This window comes from Thunnus thynnus, chromosome 15 (genome assembly GCF_963924715.1).
Source record: "Thunnus thynnus chromosome 15, fThuThy2.1, whole genome shotgun sequence".
NCBI classification, from domain to species: Eukaryota; Metazoa; Chordata; class Actinopteri; order Scombriformes; family Scombridae; genus Thunnus; species Thunnus thynnus.
In genome coordinates this window covers 3811517-3833720 of record NC_089531.1, presented here as the reverse complement: position 1 = coordinate 3833720, position 22204 = coordinate 3811517, and the positions used below count along the sequence as shown (strand labels likewise).

The following is a 22204-nucleotide window of genomic DNA, read 5'->3' as shown; positions in this document are numbered from 1 at the left end:
CCACAAAGAGGAAGAAGCCAATTCATTAAGATGTTTGTGAGGAGAGAAAGAGAGACAGATGAGAGCGGTTTTGAGGCTTCTTTTGTCACGGCGGTTGTCATGAAGGTCGTCTCGCTGGGTAAACACAGACATACCTGGAAGAATGTCATTCAGACGGTCTGGTCTTTGAGGAATCTTCTCATTGACAAACCAGTCAGTCACTCCGAAACCAATTATATGACAACAGATGCGTCTTCGTCTAGGTGTTGATTTTATAACGACTTCTAGTTTCAGGCTATTTTAAGACTCAGATTCAAAGGTTTTTTTTGTCACACACATGTGATATGTGTAGTGAAATGCAATGTTTAGCATTTAACTTCATGTCAAAGTGTTTCCCTCTTTATTTCTATCACAGTGCAGCTGCTGCTCTGACGGATTCATGTTTTCTAATAGTTTCAGCTCCTCTAATACGACTACTGACGCTGATAAATGTGTCCGCTGGTTTCTGACAGCAGCAACTTCAAATTCTTCTTTTGATTCTTTGGGAACATTTTTGTGAATGAAACTCGCCCACAAACGGAGCCGAACAGGTGGCCTTGCATTGACATTTTAGGGGCGTCGATGATGCTGATGATGAAATCTCAGGCGACGTTCATCAGGCTGAAACCAGATTTACTACAAGTTTGTGAGAGTTTGTTGAATCTGACGAGCAAAACTCAGAAAAAAGCCACAAAGATTTAAAAGATTTTAAAAAAAAAGGAAAGACATGAGAAAAGGGTAATTCATTTGACCTCAGAGGGTTTCATCGAATATATTTATTCTAAGAACCTGTTGCTTTTTTATTGTTTGTATGAGAAAGTGATGTTTCACCAGCACAAGTAATCTACATCCACATATTTGGAGATTATAGAATTCACTGGATAGATTTTATGTAAAAAATTTTAAATGTACTTCTTGAATTTATTGGGTATGTAGTCACCAAATTAATAGCTGAAAAGAAGTCTGATGGATCAAGAAACATGAGCAGTGAGACAATCAGACAGGTCAGAAACTAAACTTCAAGGTGAGACAAACTTATTCGGAAGAAAACATGAGGACGAACAGCAAACTTTCTGTTTATAGACTGACTCCTTGCTTCTAAGAGAGATACAGTTTATAATTACTGACTACCTGGATTTAAACTGTATTTATGTAGAATAATCATGTAATTGCATTAATCATATTTTCTCTGGAGAATGTAAACATGTTGCTGGCTGTGATGCACAAATAAGAAGCTTGAAGAGAGGAGATGTAGGAACCAGCTGATGGTTTATTCACCACTCAGGTAATAACATAAAAACAGCTCATACAGGTGGAGGTAAGTGAAAATTCAGTGTCTCCCGTTCACCTCAACTAATTAAAACCCAAATGACACAATATGTGCTGGTTTGTTGTGGATATAAAATGTGTTTATAGGTGTTTGTATAGAGTGAAAAGCTGACCGTCAGACAGTTTACAGTGTTTTGGCATTGGCTAAGTCTTCAAACTCATGAATCTGTTATTTTCCTCAGTAGTTTTTCCTTAATAGATTAATTATTTAGCAGATTAAAACATGATGACAAGTGCCTATGAAATCCCAGAGCTCAAAGTGACATCATCTGTCACTCAAAAAACCCAAATGAGAATAATTTACAATAATATAAAATGAAAAAAGCAAGAAATCCTTAAAATTTGAGAAGCTTTAATGTTTTCTTTTAGTTTAAAGCTGGGTATTTACTGTTTTTAGAAGTAGCCTTGTCTAGCAGTAATGTGGTCTAAAAGGATCAGCTTCAGGATCAGCTTCGCTCTCTGCTCCACCTCTGGCCTCCCCAAAGTCCCCGTATGCCTCCAGAGAGGAGGTACAGCCAGGTGCACTCTGGGAGTCGTAGTCCAGGAAGAAGGCGGGGTTTTGCGGCTGGTGTGACTGGCTGACGGCCGGGCTGAGGGTCGGGCTGAGCGGGGCGGTGAGCAGGGAGAGCTGCAGCTCGTCGATGGTGCTGGTGGGGAAGGGCTGCGATTGGTCGGCAGGGGAGCGGGCCGGAGGCGGGGAGCCGGTCGCCGCGGTGACGCCTCTCAGGGGAGTGGAGGGGGAGTGAACCTGAGAGTCGTCGGTGGAGAGGGAGCGTCTCAACTTAGCCCGAGCGTTCTGAAACCACACCTGAGATAGAATATGTGAAACAGGTGAAACATACGAGGCACAAAACGTCTGTAAATGTAGATTTAATCTGAAAGATGGGTTCACAATTTTTCAAATCTTTTTCAAACCAGCAGTCAGGTGTCCATATGAACAGTGAAAGAGGTTTTCCTCGCTGTAATCATTCCTCCTGTTCATACTGGCCGTTAAAAGATCCTTCAAATGTGCTTTCAATGGAAGTGATGGAGGACAAAATCCACAGTGTGTCCACACAGTCATTTAAAAGTTGATGTGAAGCTTATATGAGGCTTCAGCAGTCTGAGTTAGTCACATCAAGTGGATATCTGACACATTTACAGTCTTTTTAGCATCAAATTCCCTCTTTGTGTTTCCCTGTTGAGCTGCAGGTGGAAGTATAGTAACAAAAAGAGGAACTTTGGCACTAAAAAGACTGAAAGATATCTACTTGATTTGACTCATTTGGACGCTGAAACTTCATATTAGCTTCAGATAAACTTTTAAATACATTTTTGCACAGAAGGAGGACTGTGGATTTTGTCCCCCATCATTATGAAGGGATCTTCTAATCGTCAGTATGAACAGGAGGAATGATTACAGCAAGAAAAACAGGTTTCAATGTTCATTTAGGCTTAAAAAAAACTTAAAAAAAACTGTGAACCCGTCCTTTAACTCAGATACCGTGTCATAATGATGCAGGGGGTTTTTTTGTTTTCCCCACAAAATATATGTAATATGTTGTTAAAAACCTTAAAATTACATCTTATGTCTCAACTGTAAAAAAACACTTAATTTCCTGGTCGCAGTTGTTTTTTTTTAAAAGTTTATTTATGTTATTTTTTTAAACTCTCAAGTATTAATATTGGTATTCAAAATCCTGTATTGGTCAGGATATATTATGAAAGGAGGTGGACTTAAAAATCCATAATATGCCACTCATCTCTACATTTTCTGTAAACTAGACTCAAGATTGTGGTTTCAGGTGCAGCTGCTCTTTGGACTTGAAGCTGAAACTCACAACTTAATTCAACTCTGTAAAACTGTATGACCTCATACTTGGTCTGGATTGGAGGATGATTTTGTGATGTCACTGGTTTTATAAGTTTCTTACCTGCAGGACTCTCTTGGGCAGGCCCGTCTTGTGGGTGAGGCAGGTCCAGTCTTTTCCGTCAGGGTTGTGCTTCTGGGCGAAATATGACTCCAGCGCTCTGAGCTGCTCAGTGCGGAAACACGTCCTGATTCGCTTGGTCCGCCTGCGGGTCCGCCCACCTGTCACCTTGTCATCCAATCGTGGCTCGGGACTGCTGACAGACTCCTCCCCGTCACCTGAGATCTGGTTTTGAGCTGTTTCACACATGTACAGGCAGAGTCGCAGGGTTTTGTTTGATAGCTGAAGGCCTGGAGTGTCGTGTACCAAATGTTCTTAGTATTCAGTCTCAGTGATGTCACAGACGCAGTTACCACGGTTACGATCCTCTACATAGTTTAATGTTACAGCTTCACAGAAACAAAGAATCATGTTTTACAAATATTAAATCTGTACTTTACTATTTGCACCTGCTGGCAGCAAACTGACACTTTTTATCTCATAATTTTGACTTTTTAATTCATAATTTTGGCCTAAGTAAAAATTTTGACTTTTTAATCTCAAACTTTTGTCTTTTTAATTCATAATTTAGAATTTTTATCTTATAATTTCATCTTTTTATCTTTTAATTTTGATTAACCATCTTATAATTTTGAATTTTTAATCCACAATTTAGAATTTTAATCTCATAATTTTGACCTAAATCAAGATTTTGAATTTTTATCTCAAAAATTTGATTTTAAATCACATAATTTAGTCTTTTTATCTAATGATTTAGAATTTTTATCACCTGCTTGCAGCAAACTGAAATTTGAAGACTAATGATCAAACCTTTCAGAATAATTTCAGCTGGACAAATAGTTTAAATATAATAAAAATATTATTAATACATTTAATTTTTACTGCTCTTTTCATTTGCAGTGAATCTCAAAGTGCTTCAGCATTAAAAAACATACAACACACAACATGTGGGTGCAGGTTTGTGGTGTTGTGTGTACAACAGAGATGAAATTACATATTATTTCCAAACACTCACCTTCTTTCAGATTTGGTTCAGGCGGCGGGTTATGGGATAGCGGGACGCTCCCATCGCTGTGATAATGTGCCTGACAGTAGAGGTTCTGGCCCTGCATGCAGTACAGGTTCCCTGGCATTAATTTGACGTCACACTCCTGCAAAACATCATCATCCTAAAAACATCTGCATTTATTTTCCCTTTTTTTGTATTAATAGTAAGATGAATGAATGAATGAATTAGAAAGGTTTCTGTAAATGTCTGTAAACTGTGAGCTAACCTCGCAGGAGAAGCAGTGAAGATGGAAGGTCAGCTCACCGGACCTCATGACCAAAGCAGACGCTGGGATTGGCTGGAAGCAGCGGGCGCACTGACCACCTCCGAACATCCTGACCATGAAGAGAAAAAAAAGAATAAATACTGAGCAGAGTGGTCGTCCAGAGGTCGGGAGATGCTGCGGCTGCTGCTGCTGAGGACCCAAACCTCAGAAAACACAAATTTTATCCAAACCTGGAAAGAATTAACATCCTGAAATATTTTGTTTTTATTATTCTGAAAAACTCCAAACTGTCAAAGGTGGACTGATTCATTCTCCATTTGTGGAGTAAAAGTAAAAACTTTAAATAAACATTAAATGTGGTCGTAGTTATCAAACCACAGAGGACAATTAATAATCTCCAAGTAATTAATGGGTATTTTAGCTTTCTATGGAAGCTCATTTATGCCAAAAAAAAACCAAGAAGAAAAGTTATTATAAAAAATGCTCATGGTATGTCATAAGATTGTAAACTTCTCATTTTGTCTCATGATTTTGATTTAACATCTTATAATTTTGACCTAATTCAAGATTTTGACTTTTTAAATCCCAAAATTTTGTCCTTTTATCTCCTAATTTTGAATTTTAATCACAAAATTCTGACTTACTACCTCATAATTTTGTCTTTTTATCTCATTATGTTCAATTTTTATCTCACAATTTTGACTTGGTAGGTCAAATTTTTTGGCATACCATACAAGCTTACAATTTTTTAATTTTTTTTTTATCTTGACTGAAGTTTTCCTCTGTTGTTTTTCTTTTACTGGTGGAAATGTGCTTCCATAGCTCTGTGACTCAAATGTAACGCTACGACATGAGAGAAACAAACTGGGGCTCCATAAGAACATAACATCATTAATTTTCAGCTGTCACACACAGGAAAATAAAACAGGACCCAAAAGACATGAGAGAGACTATTCATATTAAATATGATGCTTGCATGTCTCATATGAAGGCAGCGTTTCTAGTTGAAGTTTCTCTTGTAAATTATTCCAAACCCAGGTTATATAATACAGTTTATTTAACGTACTGAATATTTTTTCTGACCTGCAGTAGTCCTGCTGGCAGTAGATGTTTCCATCTCTCCAGTAGAGCGAGGGGTGTGTCTGCAGCTCACAATGACATTGGCTGCAGCGGAGGCAAACGCCGTGCCACACGCTGCCTGCAGCCAATAGGAAGAAGCGGTCGCACACCTGCTCGCCACAGCCGGCACACGTCATTGGCTCTTGGATAGAAACAGCTGCTGGAGTCTGGAGTCCGAGAGAGATTTCAATTCATTGATAAAAATGAAAGTTACTGGTGACAACCAGACAGGAGGGGAGGATTTTACCGAAATTTAAACTAAGAATCTAAATGTTTAAGTTGTGAAAATGACCATCACAATTTCCTCAAGTTTGGGTTTTTTTTGTGAACACAACACTGACACATCATCATCTTTTCAGTCGATATGTTGAACTTGTTAGCAAACAGTTGCTTATTTCTACATCCAGCAGTTACGGAGCAACATTATCATTCATTTGGAGTCGTGTTTCTGTCCACCTGGTGAATGTAAGTCCAACATTCACTCTCTTTTAGCTCTGTTTTTGTTCTCCACCAACTCCTGAGGGAAATACCTGGCTCTGTAGCTGCTAAATGCTCCACTATGTTCACCAGCTAGTCTACAGCTAACCACTATGTTGCCGTTTGGTGCTGAGCGGGTAGTTTACAGTGGCTTTTTAAGAGCTTTTTCTCTGAAAACGACGCTATGAGAACGCTGAGAGTGAACCAAAACAGTAAAGTTGTGGGCTGCAAATAATCGTTACTTGCAGCCTTCGGTGACATCATCAAATCAAATTGTTGCTTTGCAATTTAAAAAAAACAAATATATTCAATATATCTCAAATTAAAAGCAAAAGCAACAAATTCTCTCATCTGAGAAGCTGCAACCATCAAATGTTTGGTATTTTTGCTTGATGAATGACTTAAATGACCATCAAAATAGTCGCAGATTAATTTTCTTTTGATAGATTCATGGTTAGTAAATAAAAAATGTGATTTGTGTGAAGCGGAAAGTAAATCCCATTTTCTTTTGTACTGTACAAAATATGATTTAAGAGAATTACTTTTCCATTTATTAGCCTGACAAAATGCTTAAAGTTAAGTACAGTGCTTAAGTGCAATTCTGAGGTACTTGTACTTGATTTGAGTTTTTCCAATTTATGATACATTTCATGGGGGAAATATTGTAATTTTTACCGCACTACATTTATTTCACAGCTATATGTACTAGTTAGTTTTCATATCGCGTTTTTACAAGTAAAACAGATGATGTATTTTATATTTGTACTTAAGTTTGATCACTTTATTGAGATTTATTTTTACTGTGACATATTTTTATCTTGATCAGTGCCGAAAAAGGCAAATTAAATGACCTTTAAGACAATAATTTGATACAAATTTTACTTTTGTACTCCTATTTTTCACTTTTAGTAGGATTTTGAATATAAGAATTTTACTTCATACTATAGTATTTCTATTTTTACTTTACTAGTAAAATGTTTCAATACTTCTTCCACCACTGTAAAACAGTGACTGTTGAGTTATTTACTCTGATTTCTCCAGTGTTACATAGTAAATGCTTTTGACAGTGATTTATTAAATGATTTATACATTGTGTTTTAGTCAATGATGGTCTGATGATTTGACTGTGAAAGTTGTTTAAGTTGCTTCTCTATTTTTGCACTTTTTCTGTAGTTTGGAAATGTAAATGCAGCCCTCTGGTCCTGGCTTGTATGAATATTTGGTGTCTTGTAGACTCATGCAGGCTGTGAACGGTCGTATTCATGACAGGAGCTTTAAAGGACAGACCATAATCACCCCTCCTGTTCATACTGACCATTAGAGGATCCCTTCATAATGCACTTACAATGTAAGTGATGGAGGACAAAATTTGAAGGGGATCTTTTAACAGCCAGTATGAACAGGAGGAATGTTTACAGCCAGGAAAACCTCTTTCACTGTTCATATCGGCACCTGACTGTTGTTTTAAGACACACTTTTAAAAAATTGTGAATCTATCCTTTAATAACGATGTTGCCTTGATGCTCACATTATCTATGGCAGCACTCTCCTCCGTCCTTGCCGGGGCGCCGCCCAGCTCCCCTGCCTCCGCCTCGTCACCAAGGTCGCTGCAGTACAACAGGTCCTCGAGGGCTCGGTCATCTGGAGACATCATGATTGTCCTGAGAAGGTAGAGGAGACAATTATCTGTCCACTTGGTAATCACAGCCTTCAGTAGAGAACTAAAAACAGACTCATTTAATGTCTCTATTAATAAACCAATGTCGGACACAAACACACAGAGCCAAACTGTGACACCGGGAGGAAGAATTACATAAAGTGATCTGACATAACGGTTGTTGCTTTCTGTTACAAAACCTTATCTAACAATTTTTTTAAAATATACATAAAAATAAAAGAGACATCTTTCAGTGTGTGAAAGCTTTTTTGACTTTTAAAATATATAAATATATAAAAACTCTCAAAAGCCAGCTGGTAAAAATGTTCTTTTATTATAATTATACAATAAACATGAGCTGGACCAGATAGATAGGTGGCGTAATAAGTTTTTTGCTATTGTTGATTAGCTTCTTAGCTACTGTACAGCAGTGAGTGTTTGCTGCAGGACTGAACTCCACAAAAAAAAAAAAGGATGAAACAGCTTCCTGCAGCACAATCCACTGTCTCACCAGTATCACTTGTAGTTTATAGATGTAGAACATCTGTTAGTCAACAGCCGGAGGAAATGTTGTTAATGAATTTTAAGCTTTTAATATGTTGTCAGGACTTTTTTGAGGGAACTGAATTAAGTGCTTTTTAAAGACCTGCAGATACCCAGAAGATGTCAGTCGTAAAGAAAATTATATCATAGCTTTCACCGTTTTATCCAGGTAGACAGAAGAGGAGGGAGGAGATGAATGAGATCTTACCGGTCTAGTTTAGAAGCTCCTGGTTGGTGTTTTCCTCTGTATGAACCTTTAAGAAGACGACTTCAGCAGCTTCAGAGAGTCCTGAGCTTCTCTTCTGACCAAAAACACTATGTGGGAAAAACAAACTCCTCTCTTTGCTTTGTTGTTTTGTGTTTTCTGTCGTGCACTTTGGATATTTTCCTCCCGGCTGTCAACCACCTGAGCGCTCTCTCTCTCCTCCAGGTGTTTCTCTCTGCAGCCGCCCGTCTTGTGGTTTTGGGATTGGTTTCCTGACCTGAGATCAGCTTCCACTGCAGATGAACCGACAGCGGGATCAGCACCCGTCCCTCCCGCCTCGCGTTGTCCCAGGTGACGTCCCGGCACACACCTGTAAACAAGAGGCCCAGCTAGCTCAGGGCGCAGGTAAGAAGTGATCTTATTGGCCGGCAGGTGAGCAGATGGGCGGGGGGGGGGGCTCACCCCTGGGACCAATTAAAAAACACAAAGGGTGTTTAAAAGGACATCTGGGATCAGAGCTCGAGGATGAAAAGACAGATAGACCTGGAGATTTCCCTCAATCCCTCAGCTGCGTTTGGACCAAACCTGCTTCTTTTATGTGAGTTTTTTTTCCTGTTTAACTGAAAAAACACAACCAGTAACATCATACAAGGAGACATAATGACATTAAATGTTTGCTTGCATCCAAAATAAGACATCAGGTACATAATAGAAAAAAATCTTACTGTTTATTCACAAAATAAATGTACTTGAAACTCATTAAAATGGACACAATGCACACATCAATAATATATAAAAAAAAAAAAATCAATAAAACACAGAGCAGTGATCATTAACAGCAGATATATTTAGTCTATTCTGTACAATAAAAATACTTCAACAATGTTTAAAAATACAGCCGCTTGACAAGGACGATTATTGTTAAAAAGGAGCTGAACTTGAACTTGTGTCCTTTTTTATGAACTATACCAAAAACATGAAACCTAAAGTTTTCTGAAAGATGTTGAAGCAGAAAAGCGTTAAACGTTTTACATATTCAAGTTCCTACATAATTTAAGTCCATGCTTGGCAAAATGTACATTTTTTTCAGATTCATCTCGCTTTAATTTAGATATGAAACGATGAATTTCATCATCTTGAAGTTCCAGTTTGATGTCTGCAGCCAAACACGGATGTAGAGTCCCACAGTATCGAAGCATCATGACAGACTAAAGTTGTAAAAAAAAAAAAAAAAAAAAAAAAGTCCTTCTTGTCCTTGTCTGTGGTTTTTATAGGTTCTCCGCTCCTCGGATCCTTCTGGCCAGCTGGACGTCGCGGGGGAACAGGGTGACCCGCTTGGCGTGGATGGCGCACAGGTTGGCGTCGGAGAACAACATGACGAGAAACGCCTCGGCCGCCTGGGAGGAAGAGGGAGGGACGCAGGTGAAGTCAGATCACCACAGATTTAACGACGAAATTCAAAGCAATGTTTTTGTAACAATTTAAAAAGGACAAGTTCGTTTTTTTTCTCAGTCTGTCTTAATACAATACCGACGTACGTAGAGATGGATCTTAGTCGCTGATTGACTGATTTAAACAAAAATAACTTGTCAACACAACAACTTAATTACTCACCGATCTCATAGTTTTATGTTCAGTGAGTTTTACTGCTTCCGATCAGCCAATCACTCTGCACATTCTGCTCAAGTCAAACTACAGTTTTCAGGCATCAAGGCAGCTGAAGTGCAGTGAATAAACTCCACAATCAGATGTATATTTTTAGATTTGACTCTTCAAGAAGTCCAGGTTTTCAGTGTCTGGCGTTTTTTTAAAACCCAAAGTATCGCACCCAGGCAACTCCGTTCATACTTTATCCTCCAGTGAAATACTTGTCTCGAGTAAACTCTACCTGAGCCTCCCCTCTGAATCTGTGGTGTTTGTGCTGCTCGAGGACGCTGCTTACCTCCTGCAGGGCCAGAAGAGCATACACCTGCCACCTGAGAGCTTCCCTGGAAAAATTCTGACACACCTCGCGAACCTGAACCGAGAGGAGGAAGAAAAGTTTTTAAATCAAACGGGACCTCAGTCACACAGGAGCAAGAAAACATGTAAACTTCTGTTGCAATTCACAAATTATATATCTAAAGATTACTATATTTATTCAGTCTGTAGTTCTTTCCACACAACCATGAAATCCTCTGAAATTTCAGTTTTCTCTTAACTTGAGCTTTAGTCTTTATAATTTTTATATTTTAATCATGTAAATGAATCCTTGAACATTACAGGCTGAAGTGTCAACACATTTCCTGGTTATAAAACTGGATTTTTTTCTTGGGCAAACGCAGAAAGACGTTACTTTTTAACCTAAAATGCCTTTTTGTGCACGTTGCAATAACTCCATTTCCACAACGAAGACATTTTACACATCCTGCAGCCCTAACTCAACCATTTACAACAAGTAACCACTGCAGACAAACAACATTTAGCTCACATGTACATGTTTACTGAGTTAAGGCGCGAATGCAAAGATTGATCTCTGGATTTTATGAATCCTGCCCCATCTGTGAATGTTTACCTCAGGGGTTTCTTGCGGTTTGACTCACCAGGCGGGAGAAAGGTCCCTTCCTGAGCAGGAGGTCGGTGCTCTTCTGGTATTTACGGATCTCCATTAAGGCTTTAGTTCCTGGACGAAACCTTCTCTTCTTGGGAGTCCCAGCAGGCCTCTCTGCAAAAAAGATAGAGTGGTTAGGAGATGCAAGGATTAGCTGTTCGCCAGGAAATCAGTCAGCAGCATATTTGATAATCGATTTATCATTTAAGTCATTTTTTAAATAAAAATTCAAACATTATCTTGTTCCCTTCACGTTAATCTGACAGTAATTTAACATGTTCGTCTCATGTCTGAAAAAGCGCAGAGGTCACTTTACGTAAGTCACAATGGCGATCGTCTGAGATCGGACCTGAAATATTTCTGAAACACTCTGAACACAAGACTGAACTGAACGCTGTCAGATGAACATAAAGCCCACAGCAGCAGTCAAACATGTAGAGACATTACATGGGCTTTGTTCCGTACTCTAAGATCACTGTAATGCTTTTTTTTTTTTTATCCAATCTTTATCTCTGATGCACACAGAAAACAAAATCAGTTTATTAAACTATGAAACGCTGTGAAAGGGACAATTTGAAGTCGCTGAGGACGTTCTTCTCATGAAGCCAGAGATGTAACACATTCCGTGTCTGAAAAGGGCTTTTGTTGTTAGGTGACCTTTCCTGGTTTTCAGAGTTTTACTCATATTTAGATTTGACAAAAGCAGTGGCTTATTTCTGTGACTGGAACATAATCATGAGTGCAGGATGTCAGCCCCGCTGCTTCCATCACTCTCACTTGAAACTCCGCTCCGCCTCGGGGACCGGGTCTTTGAACTCGGGGCCGGCTGCGGGGGGCGACGTTTAGGGGTTTTGCCCTTCCTCCGGCTGGCTGAATCATCATGCCGCATCGCCTCCAACACACAGGTCAGGAACACAAGAAGAAAAAGACTGCAGCCGAGATCTGCCTGCAAGAGGAAGGACATCATGTGCTCATTAGTTAAAAAAACAAACCAGGAAGTCATCACCTTAGAAAACGTGTATACTGACTTTTATATTTGAGATTTTATTCCTTTAATTTGACTCTTTTGTATGTATTGTTAACAATAAAGCCACAGGTGACATCTTCATTCTCTCCTCTAGATTTAGTTGTAGTCTAAGGAAGTGGCCCCTCATGAGAGGCAGATAACTTCATCTTCCACAGGGAGGTCAAAGGTCATGTCCTGCCTTACAACAGGGACCCTGGAGCTTTAGGGTCCTGCTCAGTGGCGTTATTAATCGAGCTAAGCTGCAACATTTGGTTGATTAATCGATAGTCCAAACAATTCATCAATTAATCAAGACATTAATTGACAGATTAATCAATAATGAAAGTAATCATTGGTTGCAGCCCTAATTTTGCACTACTTTATTTTATGAAGCCACAATTTAGGTTAGTTAATCAGGACAAAGACCTTAATGAAAACATTTGTTAGATGCAAACCACACTGCTACACCGTGTAGTTTACTGTTTTTATTATAAACACTGGAATTAAAGGATGGATTTTGTCCCCCATCACTTCCATTGTAAGTGCATTATGAAGGGATCTTCTAATGCTCAGTATGAACGGAAGGAATGATTATGGCCCGTCCTTTAAAGCTCCTGTCATGAATACGACCGTTCACAGCCTGCATGAGTCTACAAGACACCAAATATTCATACAAGCCAGGACCAGAGGGCTGCATTCACATTCCCAAATAACAGAAAAAGTGCAAAAATAGTGAAGCAACTTAAAGAACTTTCACAATCAAATCCTCAGACCCTCATTGACCAAAACAAAATGTATAAATCACCGCCAAAATCAATAACCCTGGAGACCAAAGACTAAAAAGACCCCAAAACACATATCAACAGTGATCAAAACTAATTACAAATATAAAACACGTGATCTGTTTACACAAATAACATGTCCTTTGACTAAAGCTAAATTCAATTCAAACCCATTCAAACATTTAAATCAATGTTAGAGTAACGTTAGGAGGAAGATATGGAGGATTTTAACCCACAACTGGAACATTAACGTATATTCCTAACATTAAACACAACATGAGTAAGTTATTTTAAAGCTAAAACATCGTGTTGCTGCATATTTTTAAAAAATAACGGCTATGTGTTTGCTAGCACGTTAGCTCCTCAGTCGGTTTAACGTTAACGTGTGTTTTAGGTGCTATTTTATGTTTGCAACAGAAGTCATACAGTTGTAAAACTTTATCAACGCAATGAAAGAGCTTTAAACGCACCTGTGGAGCTGAATATTATTCCTGAAACACTGGAAACACAACTTTAAAAGTCCGACTGACGCTGAGCCGACAACAACAGCATCCAACTGAAATTCAAACGACGCCTCTTCGCCGGATCAACCAATCAGCATGGACTAAGTGGGCGGGACAAGCTTTTGGGGAGCGCTTGATGAGGTTTATCTGAAATCGCCACATGGGCGGGAACTGAGCCTCAGCGTACACATTGTACGTTTCAGTGAGACTACTTCATAAATCGAGCTCGTCCGGCTTGAAGACTGAAACGCACCTTGAGACTGAATGGAAACAGAAGAAAGCTGATTGGAAATCTGTTTAAAAAGCCAGTCAAGCAGATTTTACATAGATTTCACAAGCAGAGTTTACATAGAATAAAATTTTAAAATTATACTTTAAAGATAATAATAATAATAATGATGATAATGATACTACTACTACTACTACTACTACTAATAATAATAATATATCACAATTAATAATTGTATTTCAATTAAATAATAGCTTCAAGAATCACAAAATAACTGTGTGGACACACTGTGGATTTTGGCCCCAATCACTGGGGAACTTGGAAGATTTAGAAAAAGTTTTAGAGAGAAGAAATAAAGAAAAACAAGCTGGAAGTAAAAGAGCAGGCTCCTGGCCCTTCAGGTGGGGTCAACAAATAACTTGCAGACACTGATCATTTAACAAAAAAAAGGTTTTATTGCATAAAACTATGATGTCATGGAAAACTACTTCCTTAACAGTGATGCTTTATAGATACTAAACAACCAGTTCTAAACCCTTTGACCACATGTTTTTGTTTCACCAGTACACTGACGTACGACTACATATGGAGTATTTTATTCAGTGTCCATGGTCTGAACAGACTCGTCGACCACATCCAGAGAGATCGGGGTGATGGTTTTGGTGAGGACGGCTGTGGTGCCGCGCTTATACCTGTACTGTCCCTCCCTGCAAGACAAAGGCAAAAAGTGTATTAATTAGAGTTGTTCATCATCCTAAAGTGCACTGTACTGGGGGGGGGGGGGGGGTTCTCAATTAATTACCAAATCCTTTTGTCTATGAAATGTAAGAAAAATTCTATTCACACAAATATATTCAGTTCATGAAAATATATCTATAATATATCATTTGTGGCTCACTTTTTGCCCTTGGTCGCGGGTTTGTCGTAGCCTCGCAGGAACTCCACCCCGGCCTGGGTGATGACACACAGGTCCACGTTGCTGCCTGAACCCAGGTCACAGAAAATCCCAGCGGTGATGGCGTCTCGTACGAGCTGTTTCGCCTCCTCCAGCTGTGAGGGAGAGAGGAAGAGGAGGAAAATAAAGGAAAGGAAGTAATTTACTGTAGAAGAGTTATCAAGGACAGGACAGAATATTGAACATAACATCACTAGAGGTGCAGTCAAGCCTCTAGTGGCCTTTTTGGAGGAGTGCTTCACTGTTTTGTGCTAATTTAATTTCAAACTTAAATGACAGGTTCACAGTTTTTCAAGAGTGTTTTAAAGCAACAGTCAGGTGTCCATTTGAACAGTGAAAGAGGTTTTCCTCACTGTTATTTCTCCTGTTCATACTGGCTATTAAAATATCCTTCAAATGTGCTTTCAATATAAGTGATGGGGGTTAAAGTCCACAGTGTGTCCACACAGTGTGTCATTTTGTGTGCGGTTGATCTGAAGCTTATATGAGGCTTCAGCAGTCTGAGTTAGTCATATTAGTCATATACAGTTTTACAGTTTGAAAAAGACAATCAGCCTTTAACTCTAGATAAGAAACTTGGTTCTTTTTTTTAAATCAAATGTTGAATATAAATGTTGAATAACAAAGCTAAATTCCTCAGTATTTGTATGACTATTTGATTTTACCCACAAGAGTAATGTGGGTAAAATTTAAAGTTTTAATGGCAGGATAGTCAGAGTCACTCATGGAGGAGGAAAATACTGTGTACTTGCTCTTTTGTGCATTTAAAAGAATTAAAAAGGGATAACTGGAAAGCATCAAAAGCAGACTGAAGACGAGTCAGATTATTGCAGACAAAATAGATATTTTGCCCATTAACCTGATTGTACCATTTGCACTGGGTGATATACAGTTAGAATAACAGACAAACCACTACTGAATGTCAGTCTCACCTCCATGTTTGGTTTGAATCTGTCCTCAAATACAGAGACAGCAGCTGCAGCACCAGAACCTGAAACCACAATCAAATATTACTTTTAGTTCAGTCAGGTTTAAATGAGCAGGTTTTTCTCAGAATCTCACCACCCAGACACCTGCACAGCCTCCTCACCACATATATATATATATATATATATATATATATATATATACACAAGTAGAGACACTACATGAATACACATTAACGCATACCCATAGTGAGGAAGGGCAGCTTGTCGTAGGAGCCGTGTGGGTAAACACTGTACAGGTGAGCTCCATTCACATCGACTCCTCCAACGATCAGAGATGACCCGACGTGACCCTGGTACCTGAAAAACCAGACAGACATCACGACAACATGCAACAGACTACTAGTGATGTGACTTTTCTGTCCTGTTAATCTCTGTCATCAGGCAAATGGCCAACATGACAAAGAGCCGGGCATTTATGGACACTGAATTAATCACATCGTGCTGACGTCATTATATGTACAGTTCATGGCGGGACTCAATACATGATCAAGATCAAATCATTATCAATCCAAAAATGTCTTGTTGAACAAGATAGACAATGATTAAAATTGGATAAAAAAATCTAACTGGGCACAACTTGAATAAATTTTAATTCTAAGACACAAATAATTATTTAACAATTATTGAGACATTTTTGGATGTATTTTTGTGGGAAACCAGTGTTACTTCCCTTTATTGAACCTGTTGTCCTGCACACATCTATCTCTTCGTTTAATCTCCTCACCTGAACAGCATCTGTTTCAGCTGTCGGGTTACCATGGCAACGAGAGGAGGTCGCCCGGTGTTGAGTGTGTGCAGCTCCACGTTGGACGCCATTATCTGTGTGGTGACCTCTGCGTCTGCGGCAACGCCGGCGCCACAGCAGCTACAACACACACATGACACAGTTTAACAAATGTAACATTGGATGTTTCTCATATTGTTTATTATGATCTTACTTTGTGTCCCAAGTGATATTTACTTAGTTTACATCATTTGCCTGTGCTAGTACAGGCTTTTCTTGCTGTAATCATTCCTCCCGTTCATACTGACCATTAGAGGATCCCTTCATAATGCACTTACAATGTAAGTGATGAGGGACAAAATCCACAGTCCTCCTTCTATACAAAAATGTATTTAAAAGTTTATATATATCTTTTTGTTACTATACTTCCACCACAGCTCAAAAAGGAAACACTGTCTGACGACACAAAAAGGGAATTTAATGCTGAAAAGACTGTAAATGTGGCAGATATCAACTTGATATGACTAACTCAGACTGCTGAAGCCTCATATGAACTTAAAATAAACTTTTACATGCATTTTTGCACAAAATGACTGTGTGGACACACTGTGGATTTTGGCCCCCATCACTTACATTGAAAGCACATTTGAAGGGGATATTTTAATAGCCAGTTGTAAGATAAAGTCCCTGCATGTTTCAAAGGTAGACAGCACAAGCCTCAAGCAAGAGACCAGCTCTTTCAACAACACCCCAGGAATGCTGGCCAATGATATATAACACAAACTCCCCACTAACCAGACCATCTAAACAACCTCCTGCAAACAGAAAGGATCAGATAAGGAACCCCCATCTCCTGCATGGTCACCAAACCAGATCACTGACCTAAACCACCTGTGATCCTTCAAGCTACAAGAACCAGCAAGATGGGAAGACCAATTCACACCCCAGTGTGAACTGATAGTGCCATTTGGATAAACGACCCCCCCCCACCCCAAGAACTGATCACTGGGCAAACCAGCACAAGGCATAATTACCATAATACAAACATAATTCCATCATCCTTGATAACACTATCATGTTTAATACCATGCCAGTTGAAAGCTTGCATTTTGTTAGTTTGAAGATGTGATTCAGAACAACAGGAGGTGAAACCTCAGCATGTAGAGTCATGAGTTGAGGGTCGAGCTTAGGAGAGCATAAACCAGGAGCTCTCTTCCAATGGGAATTTTTCAACCAACTGGCCGACTTACTCATCATTACAAGAACTAGACTCCAGCTTCTAACCCAAGCACATTGGACTCCATTGTCCACAAGAAGCCTCCCCAGAGAGCAAGCAATTAGTCCTACAAAATCTTCATCAGCTTGCTTAAACCCTGGTGCTTTCATGATTTGTAATTTAAACTGGAAACCAGAACTAAGCTGTTGTACCGTTGATTTGACTCACTGCTTCTCAGGTAACACCCATCTCATCTGTTTATCAGGTCTCTCATAACAACTACACAATAGATAAGTGCATCATGCATGTCAATCATTCACCAGCCATAGCCTTGTTTACCAGTTTCCCTTTCCCTCTTGTGTCTTGTCTGTAAAATGTTGTAGTGTTTAGTACTTGTAGCTGTAGTATTAGTAATTAATGTGTATGTAACTAAAATGAACTTGTTGGTGTTTTCTTGTGCTTGCATCTCAGTCACTTAACCTTAAACGACCTATACCTTTGCAAAATCATAATTAAGATTAATAACAATCATAATTCTAATTGACCTCATCTTGTGTGGCCAACAAGGAGGACTATTTCCCTATTATTATACCTACTCTAATATGAGTTATGTCACTGGACAAATGATTTCATGTTGGAGTTGTGCACAATAATAACTCATAATTCCCTCATAAAATCATGAAGATAATTGAGTGCGCAAATTCCTACACAGTATGAACAGGAGGAATGATAACTGTGAGGAAAACCTTTTTCACTGTTCATATGGACACTTGACTGTTGTTCAGATCATGGTTTGGTCTGAATGAGGAAATCTGTCCACATATATATACATCATCTGAACTGCACCACTGGTCTGGGTCATAATTATTATGGCTGCTGGATGGCATCTGTCACTCAAACCTAACTATATGACATTTTTGGGTGACTGACATTACAATGTATTGTGCTGTTTTTCTTCGGAGGACAGTCTCCTCTGTTTACTGGTTTGGACTGCCTTCCTGTTGCTGGCTGTAAGCCTGGTTTTGGATATTGATTTAATAAAATATCTTTCTTTTACCTATCCTGCCGTGATGTCTGCATTTGGGTCCTCCTCCAGGTACTTCACACTCACAAACCTGTCAGTTTCCTACTAAAATGCATCTTGTGAGTCGAAATTGACTCCTCTCCTTCACTTTTTATGTCCACAGTCTTGTACATTTGACTTTTTATTAGTGAGCCAGGCATTTTCTAAAACAGTTCTTCATCTTTTGTACTGATGATTCAACCAGGAGAGTTTCACATTTATGAGAAAATGAACGTGAGTTTTACTTTGCTCAAAACATCTCCAACTTTTATTTCTGAGAGCATTTTCTCGTTTAACATCACATCATATTTCATATTTCTACCATCAGAAATACAAGCAAGGATACAGCCGGGGTTTGTCCCATCCCACATGGGGAACTGAAGATCAAACTTTACTTCTACTCACTAGATCTTAGGAGCGATGTAGTGAATCTTCATGCAGTTTTTGTCGGCCACCACCATGTCGTCTGTCGCCCTGGTGTCTGCTCCCAGGATCACTCCATCCTGGTGGACAGGGGACAGAAAAAACGAACACCTGGTTCACTTCCTGAACAACTTCCAGGAAACTCTCTAGAAAATAAGAGCACTGGGTGCAGAGAAATTAAACTGATCTAAATCTGAGTATATTACAATTTCTCAAAATATCAGTGTGTTCCTGTTAGTAAGGATTCAGACTGAAAACCATGTAGACACCTTGTAAACGACACCAGCGATGGTTGTCCCGGTCTTTCTGGCGTTGGGAGCTTTGAAGCCGAGCTCTGACAAACTGGACTCCAAAACTGTGTTTCTGGAACAAGCAGGAGACAGAAACATGTTTATATATCAATTCACTCCAACTCTCCTGTCTCCTCCATCACTTACATTGAAAGTGCATTTGAAGGGGATCTTTTAATAGCCAGTATGAACAGGAGGAATGATTACAGCAAGGAAAAACCTCTTTCACTGTTCATATGGACACCTGTCTGTTGTTTTAAGACACATTTAGAAAATTGTGAACCTGTCCTGTAACCATCTCATGACCACTCATGTTTGCCTGACCCGCAGGTTGGGAACCACTGGTTTACATCGATTGAGTCTAATCGCCACAGTATTTCTATGTTCCTAAATTCAATAAAGATAATAATACAATTCCAATTGATCCCTCCTGATTGAAATGTGGCTATATATTTAGCATTAAGGACATGCACTGATATCTGTATACTGCCCAATAATTAATATATAGAAACGTAAACTTACAGTGACACAATACCACAATGAAATCAACAGTGAGTGCACAGGAGGAGTCAGATTACACAACTAAATCTGAATTATTGCTTCACATGAGTAATATTTTTAGATCTAAGTAACTCAGTCTATAATTCAAGCTAAATATGGCAATATTTGTACTTTTACCTTTGTACCTTTTTTCAACATGAATGCATTTTAGTCTATTGTCTTGTTATATGATTTTATGGAAAAATGTTTTTGTGGATAAGCAATGGAATTAAAAGTATGATATCTTACTAATCTTGTATTTTTGTTATCTGGCAGCTCTGCTGCTCTGTATTTCTTGGTTAAATATTGTGATTCTGTGTCTCTACACTGATTCTTCTTTCTACTCTGAACCAATGAAACCTGCATGTCTGTCCGTCCTGGATGATGAATCCCTCCTCTGTTGATTTTTCTGGCAATGTTTCATTTTATTGTTATGTGAATCGGGGGTGTAAGGGCAGAGTGGGTTGTATCTTTTACAGATTGTAAAGCCCTCTGAGACAAACATGTGATTTTAGGTTATACACTGTAAACCTCACTCTCACAGCTTCTCACTTTACAGCCCTAGACTCACTTCAAATCCTTCAAATCAATCTCAAGAATGCTGTAGGGACACTGAGGATACTACAAGAGGTCATGAGTAATGATGAAAAGGTTTTATAAACTCAGAATGGACTACAGACACACTTCAGCTTCAGATCACAGGCTACATGAGCAGTTTTTTTTATAAACACGCATTTCCTCCTGACCTCCATTTTAGCTTCAGTACCAGCAGTAAAAATGGATGCAGTGTTCCTTTACCTGCGGCTGTTTTCAAAGCAGAAACCTCCAGCCTGGAGCTCACAGGGCTTCAAACTGTGGAGCATCTTTAAAGGTGAAGGCAGAAGAGATGATTCTGACAGGAAAAAACTGAGCTGAAGTTTAAAATAAAACCCTGCTGACAGCCAGTGTGTCAGCGCTTTTCATGGGTTTTTACTTTTACTTTCATTTCTATTGCACAAGCCAAGCCTTCATGCACTACACTGTAAAAAATGATCCGCATTCATAAGTCATATGGTCTCATGTGGTGTTTGAAAGAACAATGTTTCATCAGACAGACTGAAGGTGTTATCAAAAGAGATAAATCACACTTTTCCCTCAATTTAGTTCCATATAATTCAATATTATCATTGTATTATAATTGTAATATATCACAAGCAAGATTCTTAGTTTTGAAACAAAGCAGAAATCTTCACCTGCAAGAAAAAAAAACCCAAATTTGAGAGAATTTATAGAAAAAATTATGTATGAAAATCATTTTGCCCGGCTACACAGACTAATTTTATCACTCCCTTTGAGAAAAACATATTTAAAGACTTAAGAGTTGCTGAAATGACCTGCTGAAATATATTTCCTGATATTTCTTGCAGTGTATTAAAATTTGACAAAGAGTCAAGATGGATCCTATTTCCTGGACGCCTAAAATGTCGGCTCAGATGACATATTGCAAAATAAATGAACTATGAGTTAATGAGTAAATGAAAATAAGGGTTGAAGCTCAACGGTAACTTCATATGTTACATATTACAGTACTGTAACTTCAGCATATGCAGTTGAGCTGATAATAATTCAGATTTAGTAAAGTTTCTTGTTGCCAGTGATGTCTTGACTAGACATAGACATAGACTTAAATAGAGGGTGTTCTGTGTTTAATGTGAGCCATATTTATTCAATATAGTGCTGTGATTCTCAAACTTTTTCATGTCAAGGACCGTAAACTTAGACCACGTACCCCCACCTGATAAGATTTCTTCTTTTAAATGTTTTATTACAGAAAGTGTATGAAACCCATGACCAGAACAGTCGCACATTCTGTCATTGTGTTACTCATGGGTGGAATTATGGTGAAAATGAATTATGCCCCCCCTCAAGGACCCCTGGGGGTCCCTGGACACCACTTCCAGTGAATAGTGAAAAAGCTAAAGAATACACTGTCTGTTCTCTGACAGTTTAATCATGGATTAATCACCTATTTATTAATGACTGATGAGGTATTAATTAAAACATAGATTTGTGGTTCAGACGTGTTCTGACAATGATCACATTTACTGTCAGTGAAAAGTGTGAAAACTTTCATTTTCACCTTTCTTTTTTCACCAGTGTTTTATTGTTTTTCTTAGTGTTATAGGAAATTACACACAATTGACAAATTAATTATTTGTCAAACATTCATCTCCCGCCTCTGCTCTGTGAATATTTCAGGTTGATTAATAATGATACGACATGACAATACAGTACTGTCTCAGAACAGTGAATGTGTTGTGTGCTGTGCTGACCTCCATTTGAAAGTGAGATAGGAGGGCCCTCCACTGTTAAAATCAGGTAT

At 38.7% G+C, this 22204-nt stretch overlaps 3 protein-coding genes across 3 annotated transcripts; all 3 read right to left on the bottom strand.

Annotated features, from left to right (window-relative positions):
* Window positions 1-1270: 1270 nt before the first annotated feature.
* Window positions 1271-9142, bottom strand: LOC137198243 (LIM/homeobox protein Awh-like). Its single transcript, XM_067611953.1, has 7 exons — window positions 8536-9142; window positions 7656-7788; window positions 5615-5817; window positions 4532-4640; window positions 4273-4408; window positions 3261-3493; window positions 1271-2155 (listed from the first exon to the last, which is right to left on the bottom strand). Exons 2-7 carry the CDS (start codon window positions 7779-7781, stop codon window positions 1757-1759), a joined length of 1206 nt encoding a protein of 401 aa, XP_067468054.1. The 5' UTR covers window positions 7782-7788; window positions 8536-9142; the 3' UTR covers window positions 1271-1756.
* A 96-nt stretch (window positions 9143-9238) lies between these two features.
* Window positions 9239-13502, bottom strand: cenpa (histone H3-like centromeric protein A). The gene is made up of 5 exons (XM_067611972.1): window positions 13381-13502; window positions 11900-12068; window positions 11115-11236; window positions 10475-10549; window positions 9239-9929 (listed from the first exon to the last, which is right to left on the bottom strand). Exons 2-5 carry the CDS (start codon window positions 12009-12011, stop codon window positions 9801-9803), a joined length of 438 nt encoding a protein of 145 aa, XP_067468073.1. The 5' UTR covers window positions 12012-12068; window positions 13381-13502; the 3' UTR covers window positions 9239-9800.
* Window positions 13503-14074: 572 nt separating this feature from the next.
* psmb10 (proteasome 20S subunit beta 10) lies at window positions 14075-20835 on the bottom strand. The gene is made up of 8 exons (XM_067611915.1): window positions 20641-20835; window positions 19282-19375; window positions 18995-19092; window positions 16311-16451; window positions 15768-15883; window positions 15530-15588; window positions 14541-14692; window positions 14075-14349 (listed from the first exon to the last, which is right to left on the bottom strand). The coding sequence occupies exons 1-8, from the start codon at window positions 20703-20705 to the stop codon at window positions 14238-14240; spliced, it is 837 nt and encodes a 278-aa protein (XP_067468016.1). The 5' UTR covers window positions 20706-20835; the 3' UTR covers window positions 14075-14237.
* Window positions 20836-22204: the final 1369 nt, after the last annotated feature.

What these genes read in the sequence shown, in the direction of transcription:
- cenpa (XM_067611972.1), bottom strand. Translation starts at nt 12,011, where the DNA reads ATGCGGCATGATGATTCAGCCAGCCGGAGGAAGGGCAAAACCCCTAAA. An exon ending in GAGGCGGAGCGGAGTTTCAA is followed by an intron (nt 11,237 to 11,899) that starts GTGAGAGTGATG and finishes TCTTTTTTGCAG; the next exon opens with AGAGGCCTGCTGGGACTCCC. An exon ending in AGGGACCTTTCTCCCGCCTG is followed by an intron (nt 10,550 to 11,114) that starts GTGAGTCAAACC and finishes CTCTCGGTTCAG; the next exon opens with GTTCGCGAGGTGTGTCAGAA.
- LOC137198243 (XM_067611953.1), bottom strand. Translation starts at nt 7,781, where the DNA reads ATGATGTCTCCAGATGACCGAGCCCTCGAGGACCTGTTGTACTGCAGC. An exon ending in AGAGTGCTGCCATAGATAAT is followed by an intron (nt 5,818 to 7,655) that starts GTGAGCATCAAG and finishes CTCGGACTCCAG; the next exon opens with ACTCCAGCAGCTGTTTCTAT. An exon ending in TGAACCAAATCTGAAAGAAG is followed by an intron (nt 3,494 to 4,272) that starts GTGAGTGTTTGG and finishes TGTGTGAAACAG; the next exon opens with CTCAAAACCAGATCTCAGGT.
- psmb10 (XM_067611915.1), bottom strand. Translation starts at nt 20,705, where the DNA reads ATGCTCCACAGTTTGAAGCCCTGTGAGCTCCAGGCTGGAGGTTTCTGC. An exon ending in CTGAAACAGATGCTGTTCAG is followed by an intron (nt 15,884 to 16,310) that starts GTGAGGAGATTA and finishes CTGGTTTTTCAG; the next exon opens with GTACCAGGGTCACGTCGGGT. An exon ending in GATTCAAACCAAACATGGAG is followed by an intron (nt 14,693 to 15,529) that starts GTGAGACTGACA and finishes TCTCCCTCACAG; the next exon opens with CTGGAGGAGGCGAAACAGCT.